General features: G+C 41.6%; 2 protein-coding genes and 1 non-coding gene across 3 annotated transcripts in view; 1 reads left to right on the forward strand and 2 right to left on the reverse strand.

The window, feature by feature from the left end:
* Positions 1 to 2,468, reverse strand: part of LOC138053177 (collagen alpha-5(VI) chain-like) — a 13,832-nt gene extending 11,364 nt beyond the window's left edge. The window contains exons 1-3 of the mRNA XM_068899839.1: positions 2,261 to 2,468; positions 1,104 to 1,655; positions 1 to 253 (exon numbers count right to left, since the gene is read on the reverse strand). The exon at positions 1 to 253 is cut by the window's left edge and continues 293 nt beyond it. Of these exons, the coding sequence (XP_068755940.1) occupies positions 1 to 253; positions 1,104 to 1,655; positions 2,261 to 2,468 (1,013 nt within the window). The remainder of the gene's footprint in view (positions 254 to 1,103; positions 1,656 to 2,260) is intronic.
* Positions 730 to 803, forward strand: Trnas-aga (transfer RNA serine (anticodon AGA)). The gene has a single exon. It is a non-coding gene; the product is annotated as a tRNA-Ser (tRNA).
* Positions 2,469 to 2,551: 83 nt separating the features above from the next.
* The window catches only part of LOC138053179 (collagen alpha-3(VI) chain-like), a 17,334-nt gene continuing 12,385 nt past the window's right edge, over positions 2,552 to 7,500 (reverse strand). The window contains exons 10-14 of the mRNA XM_068899840.1: positions 7,456 to 7,500; positions 6,379 to 6,930; positions 4,997 to 5,554; positions 4,106 to 4,657; positions 2,552 to 3,201 (exon numbers count right to left, since the gene is read on the reverse strand). The exon at positions 7,456 to 7,500 is cut by the window's right edge and continues 184 nt beyond it. Coding sequence (XP_068755941.1) covers positions 2,552 to 3,201; positions 4,106 to 4,657; positions 4,997 to 5,554; positions 6,379 to 6,930; positions 7,456 to 7,500 — 2,357 coding nt within the window. The remainder of the gene's footprint in view (positions 3,202 to 4,105; positions 4,658 to 4,996; positions 5,555 to 6,378; positions 6,931 to 7,455) is intronic.

A 7,500-nucleotide genomic window follows, 5' to 3' on the forward strand; every position in this document is an offset into this window, starting at 1 on the left:
AGGTCAGGCGTTCGTCTGTTTCGCGTAAGACCTTCAACGCGTCGCATCAAGGTGTCCAGATCAAGGTCCTCTTGAAAGTTCATCCTGACAGAGACCCTATCTCCAAATACAATTATTGCCGGCCGAATATTGTCGACTCCATGCTTCTCAAAAATCGATTTAATGACTTCTTTCATCATCCTGAAAGTCTGCTGGGCATCACGAGCAGTAGCACCGATTGCAAACACAACGTCCACATCTCGAATAGGTTTCGCTAAAAGGAAATAAATTGAGAATACATTAGCTTTAAAAAACTTTGATATTCAATGTAAGGAGAAATGTAAACTCGGAAAAATATCCGAGTCCCAGATGGGATTTGAACCCACGATCCTCCGTGATCTAGTCGGATGCTCTAACCACTGAGCTACTGGAGACTCTATGGTGAGCAAGGGTCAATAGTAGCTCAGTGGTTAGAGCATCCGACTAGATCACGGAGGGTCGTGGGTTCAAATCCCATCTGGGACTCAGATATTTTTCCGAGTCTACATTTCTCCTTACATTGAATATCATTGTTGTTGTTTCATCTTTAACACACTCACTTTGGAGGTTGGTTGGCTGCATCTTGATATGCATTAATGTGACAGCGCGATGCTGTTAGTGAGTTTCAAATATGCTAGTCAATACTTGGCTGTGTAGCCGCGCGATGCGGTTCCAGTCGAGACCCACAAATTGACCCTTGCTCACCATAGAGTCTCCAGTAGCTCAGTGGTTAGAGCATCCGACTAGATCACGGAGGGTCGTGGGTTCAAATCCCATCTGGGACTCGGATATTTTTCCGAGTCTACATTTCTCCTTACATTGAATATCATTGTTGTTGTTTCATCTTTAAAAAACTTTGTACTATCAAATAAGCCTCACGTGACATAAAGGAAAAACGTATGAGTAACGTAAACATATGATATAGGTGGCACACGTTACGTCCGATCGTTTTTTGCCAGGTAGAACGCCATCGGTTCAGGCCCCTTCGTTGTTAATAAAGAGAGAAAGCAGCGGAAACGACGGAAGGGATTGCCGGTGACGTGAACACTCATTGACTCATCAACTTGCCATGTCGTTCAAATTACCTCGTCTGATTTTATCCATTATCTCTTCCCTCATCCTTCCCGGGTCATCTGTGCTTGAGGAATTAATGACGTTCTTCTCCGACCCAGAAGCAGTCTCCAACTCAGCCAGGTCCGCCTCATTTCCAAGAGACACCGCAAATACACGAATGTCTTTGTCATCTAGGGATTCTGCCGACAGTTTCACCTTGATTAGGTTGCTCCCTGACTTGACATCGGTAATTATAACCAATACTTTCTCGGCATTTGGGCGACCAGGGATCAGCAGATCTCCACCAAGTTCAAGAGCTTTGCTGAGGTCAGGCGTACCACTGGGCATGCGAATGGCATTAACACGTTGCATTACGTCCGATCCTGAGCTGTCTGCAAGGCTGAGTTCAATCTTGGGTGTTCTTCCATAAGACATGATGCCATATTGGAGTCTGTGTATGGCATACTTGGCAATGAATGATTTTATTACGTCTTTCACTTGTTTCATGTTAGAGATTGCATCACTTGCTCCAGCAGAGATGATGAAGCCAAGGTCAACTTCGGGAACTCCTGGTTCCCCCACAACTAAAATAAAAAAAATATATAAAAACGTTTTAAAGAAATATAAAATAAAATAAGTTATTATGTGGACGTGAGTGTTTTACCGGGAAGTAAAGTATGTCAGGTCACATACATCCTGAGACAGGTTCAGAATGGTTTCCACTCGCAACGAAAGCATAAACAAAAAACAACTGCAGACAGAGTGAGTTATCGCTCCACCACTTCCATTTTTAAATCATGTTTATCTTTCTGGATGTGAACAGGCACAAGCTTTCAATCCACGTTATCCAATGATGGATGTAGCTGGTGCGATGGAATTGAAATGTGAAATTCAAATGGATGTAAGAGGAAGCGAAATAGAAGAAAAAGAGGGCAAAATGAATGCAGTAATGGGCGAAATGGATGTCGAGGAAGGAGAATTGAATTGCACTGTCCAACGTTCGACAAAGTAACTTGAGGCAAAATTATCTCAGTGCTAACTCCAGCCACGGTAACTGTGCCTCAAAATGCACTTTGCATGTGCACGTATTCTTGGTTTTCACACTAGCTGGGTCAAGCAGCTAACCGAATCAAAAGAAAACATTTGCATTAGAAGAGAGCTCAATTCCCAAAGGATTAGTTAAAAGTACAGAAGTACGTTTCTTTGTTTGAGAACATGGCCTCCAAACTGACTGAAGTTCTTTCTTCCAAAAATGACGTTCTTTTAGGTTTGGAAATGACAAAAAGCGTCGAACGTAAAAAGACAATCGTTTCAAATAGGAAAGAATGCGATTTTTCCATGAAAATCTTATCTGGTCCAAGAACTTGTCGAATAGTAGTTGGTTTTGACAGACTCATCAAAGTCCAGCCAGAGGTTAGACTATGACTCTCTGATGAATGTGATTTCCGCGTATTCCGATACCACATACAATCAGGAATATTCAAACACTGACATACAAGGACTCTGGACACACTGTGTAAATGGCAAATTGGGGTGCATCTAACACATAAACAGCAAGAAATAAACCGTACTTACATTTTTTCATTTCATCAATAATCTCTCCAGCTAACTTATCAGGATCGCCTGAAATTGGCACATCAATAGTTGTTTCCTTTAGAGGACTAAGAACCTCAAGTTCTTTAACATTGGCATTGTCACCGACTGCAACAGGAATAAGCCAATACTTGGAATCAATCAGTTGCCTAGCACTCTCGATAAGGGAATCCTTATCATTGGCAGATTTGTTGTCGACGAAAACCACCAAAAATTTCTCCGCCTCAGGCCTCGCACCGGATGAGCTGAACAGCCTCTCGGCCTCGGCAAGCATCCTGGCCATGTCGGGACGACCAGAACTTGAAGTCACGGTTTTTAGTTTCTTCTTTAGATCCTCTGGTGCCTGGTGTTCTGAAAAGGGGCTCAATACAGCTGGACGATCTCCAAACGTCATAAGAGTGTAACGTAAATTTGTTGTTCCGTAAGTGTCAATAATGGATTTGATAGCGTCCTGTACGAGACGCAGAGTTTCTGAGGAATCTGGAGATGAAGCGCTGATTGCAAATGCAACATCAATGCTTGTTCCCTTCAGTGGATCTGAAAAGGAAATCGTTAAATTCTTTGAGGATTACCTCATGAGGTAGCCATTCTAAGATCAATTTTAGACGACAGGGTTGCAGTTAGACCCTACCAGGACAGAAGCAATGGTTTGTCAATGAAAACAGTGGTACGCAACAACGTTACCGAGAGTTAAGTGTGTACGAGAAGGATTCATATCACGAGGTCGATGCTAAGACGTTCCATTTGGACAACGTAAACAAAGGGGATCTGTTTGGCTGTGTACCCCATTGTGGACTCTTCCACATTAAAGCAAACATTGCCGAGGCAGACGCAAGGTTGCGCTTTCCCAAAAAACTGATTTAAAAATTTAAAGAAAACGACAAAACTTTAGAAATTATAAGACATGTTTCGACAGAGACTTCTGTCATCTTCAGTTGATTAATGTACAAAGCGTTAAGTTGAATTTATAAGTACGGAAAAAGTGTTAATTATGGCAGTAACAACGGAATGTACATAAAACGTGACAATGTGAGAATTAAAAGGATAGTTTTAAAACTGATTTAACTGAAACACGTAAGTACTAGTATTCTAAATGGAATGGGGGCGTTTTAAAGATCTGTGATGCCGACGTCAACGAAAACGTACCATAACTAGCAATAACCAATTTTTCGGGATTGCCACAGACAATTCAACCATCACAAACTGACCTAATTTGTCCAGGAAAGGAAACGTGAGACCATAACGGCCGTTTAGTGCTCACGTTTTCCACAGAATGTAGATTTGCTGTTACAGATTTGCCGAGAAAGCAAAGGAAATAAAAAACAATTCGAACAAAGTTGTTTTTATCTCTTTCAAATGCTATTTCTTAGCAGGGACTTTGTTGATATCTGCATTGCAAATATTAAGGTACCTAACAACTAACCAAAGATAGCTCTGTTACCTGTTCTATCAATAACTTTTTCCGCAACAGTTTCAGGTTTTTGGTCGGTGGATGTATTGACTAAATTATCGGGATGAGAAGAAACGTTTTTGAGGCTGACATGATCTGCCTCTCCTCCAACTGCAACTGTGATTATATTTACTCCACTATCCTTCAGGTCCTTTGCTGTTTTTCTAGACTCCAAATCATCGCCGCTAGATTTAGCATCCACCATCAAAACGAGAACTTTCTGGGCATCATAGCGGACTCCTTGTCCCTGGAAGATCACAACAGCTGCTTCTAGTGCTTTATCTAACGCAGGTCCACCCGCTTTCACTGACAAGGAATCAATGAGGTTTTTGAGCCCTCCTGGGGAACTGATGCGACTGCTAAATGGGAGCTTGATGGTAGCGTCATCATCAAAGGTGATGAGTCCATAATGGATCTTATCAGTGCCGTATTTTTCAGCAATGGCTTTGACGATGTTCTTCATATGCTGCAGAGTGTTCGATGCGTCGCTTGATGTAGCACCAATAGCGAATGCGAGATCAATCTTAGCAACTCTTGTTGGTTCTGGAATTAAATTTGAAAAAAATTAAAAATACAGGAGTAAACCGTTCGTGTCGAATGTGCTAGCACTACTCATTGCTTTTCTTTCTTTTCTTTCTTTTTTATTTTGAAAGTTTGGCTCCATGACACATTCTTATATGTCAACAGCTAATCTGGGCGAAATGGATTTGGTAATGGGCAAAATGGAAGTGTTCGAGGGCGAATTAGGCGAAACGGATATGGAATTGGGCAAAGTTGAATGGACGTGCATCCCGATGATCGAAATACACGTGATAGTGGCCGAAATTGAATTGGTTAGGGGCGAAGAGGATATACAGTGGAAACTGAGACTTCGCTTCATACCTGACAGGGCTTTAATTATTATCTGACGTGCCAGTCTCCAGGGCTCCTCATTTTCCTTTGCCTCGATGACATCGTCTCTAAAAGGAGTGACTTTAACCAACTCGTCAGGATCCGCCTCGTCTCCAATTGCAACAGGAATCACTCGAACTCTTTCCTCGTCCAGAAGTTTGGAACCAGTCTGGATTGCCTCGTTAGTAGATGTCGACTTTTTGTCCGTCAAAACAACCAACACTTGCTTGGCTCCAGGCCGACCCCCAGGTCCCTGGAACATCTTCAAGGCCTCTTGCAGTGTCTTATGAATTTCAGGGTCACGACTTCGCCTGCGCAACGTTTGGACGAAAGATCTGAGGCCTTTAATATTTTCAAATGATGACTCGTTCAGCTGGACGACAGGGGATCCATAGACTATGATACCATATTGAACGTTCCCATCAGCATATCCCAATTCATACATGATTTTTTTGATGCTGTCTTTCATCAGCTTGAATGTGGCGTCCGCACTTTCAGAGTTGGCACTGATAGCAAACACAAGATCCATTGCTGGGAACCTTGACGTTTCTTTGGATACAAATAAAACGTACAATGTAGAATTCGTCAGGCGATAAGTCGATAAACTAAAAGACTTTTATTCAAACATGCTACTAAAGGAGCCACGCCGGTCATTGATCGCATATAGTCAAGTTCGATTGTTTGTCAGCTCTCTTTAATTTCATTACTGGGTGCGGACAATCCAATGCACTAAGCTAATGTCCGTCCGTAGCAGGGGGAAGTCCAAAACGTTGTTGAGCATTAGAAAAACAATTTAGGCACAAGCAAGACAATATGATCTAAGAGAGCGAATCCCTGTGTCCTATGATAATTACTTTCGATCTATTTTTAGCAGGTGCAGAGACTATTTCTAACGTCAGTCCCGAGAGAAGAAAGCGTGCGAAGCATGACGTGATACGAGATGGACCAATCGGTATGCATTCCATAAATAACTGGCCGCGTGACCCCGTACTAAAATTAGATTAAAATAAATGCCTTTGTAGAGAGCCGCGAATGGAGGATTGGTTGTCTTAGCTCATATTCTCATGGCGCAAGGTATACCTTGTGACAATTTTTTTGCGTTGCTTTTTTTACGATTTCAGACAGGTTTTGCTGCAGCGATAAAGGGAAACGTATACTTCTACTCGACCAAATTGATTCCCATTTGCACAGCAAAATTTTTAACCTTACTACATGCTTGTTTATGTTCACAAAAAAATTAAAAGGGGGAGTCTACTGTAGCTCTGCTCAGTCAATACAGTCAATATAGGAAAGCCTTTTTCGAGAGAATAACATGAACCGTGAATGCAATAAACCAAACAACAATTTATGGACTAACTAAATACCCAACTAACCTTTTAGAACTTTATCCATGATAGTATTCTTAAGATCCTTTGGTAACACAGTCTTTGGCTCATTAATGATGTTTTCCTTCGGAGTCAAGATCTCTAATTCCCTTGAATCAGCCTGCTTTCCGATAGCAACGCCTACAATCTTGATATCTTTGCGCTCCCACAGCTTTGCTGCTTCAGTCAGTTGAGAAGAAGGTAAGCCTGATGCTAAGTCCGTGATTACAACAAGCACCTTTCTTGCATTGACACGACTGCCAGATGCCGAGAACAACTTTTCGGCATCTTCGAGCATCTCGCTCAAGGAAGCACCCTTATTTTGTTTCGGAACAACAGCCAGGTACCTCAGGAGGTCTTCGCCTTTGTCGAAGCCGCCAAATTGTATCTTGATGCTTGCGGTATCTCCAAAGACAATCAAACCGTAGTTGATTTTTTCCAAGCCGTACTCCTTCACAATTTCCTCTATAGCGTCCTTCATCAATGGGAACGTCTCGTCGGCATCCAAGGAGCCTGCCGCTATAGCGAAGCCAAGGTCGAGTTCTGGTATCGGTAGCTTACCTTAAATACACAATTTATTAGGATAAATTAAGATGTTTCTGGACTAGGACAGCTTCATGAACAAGACTGAAAACATTGATAATACGTTTATGGAAAATGTGTGAATTTAATGATAGGGAGTTGAGGAACTCAAAAGACGCCATAAACACAAAAGATATATAAATTATATTCATTCACATTATTGGAATCACTTTGTAATTTTTCCAGCCCTTATAAAATTTAAATGCATGCAATTTATGAAACTGGTAAAAACGGTATTTGGGAGTCTACTTTCTTATCCAGGAATATCTCTAAGCAAAAATATCGTCTCATCACTCTTAATATTTGCTAGGACACAAACCACCCAATTAGGAATATTGGTCCCCTCTACTATCCGTGCCCAAAATGTTTATCTACCATAAAACTGGCATTGCAATACACCGTTAAATAAATAAATTGTTTCTCCTGTACAAGGCATCAAGAGCAGCAAGCTTTAATTTCCACCGTATAAATATCCCCTGACGGTATCTTCGTTTTTAAACGTACCCTTTACGACCTTCTTTATTATCTTTTCTCCTATTTCATCGGGGT

This window comes from Montipora capricornis, chromosome 6 (genome assembly GCF_036669925.1).
Source record: "Montipora capricornis isolate CH-2021 chromosome 6, ASM3666992v2, whole genome shotgun sequence".
NCBI lineage: Eukaryota > Metazoa > Cnidaria > Anthozoa > Scleractinia > Acroporidae > Montipora > Montipora capricornis.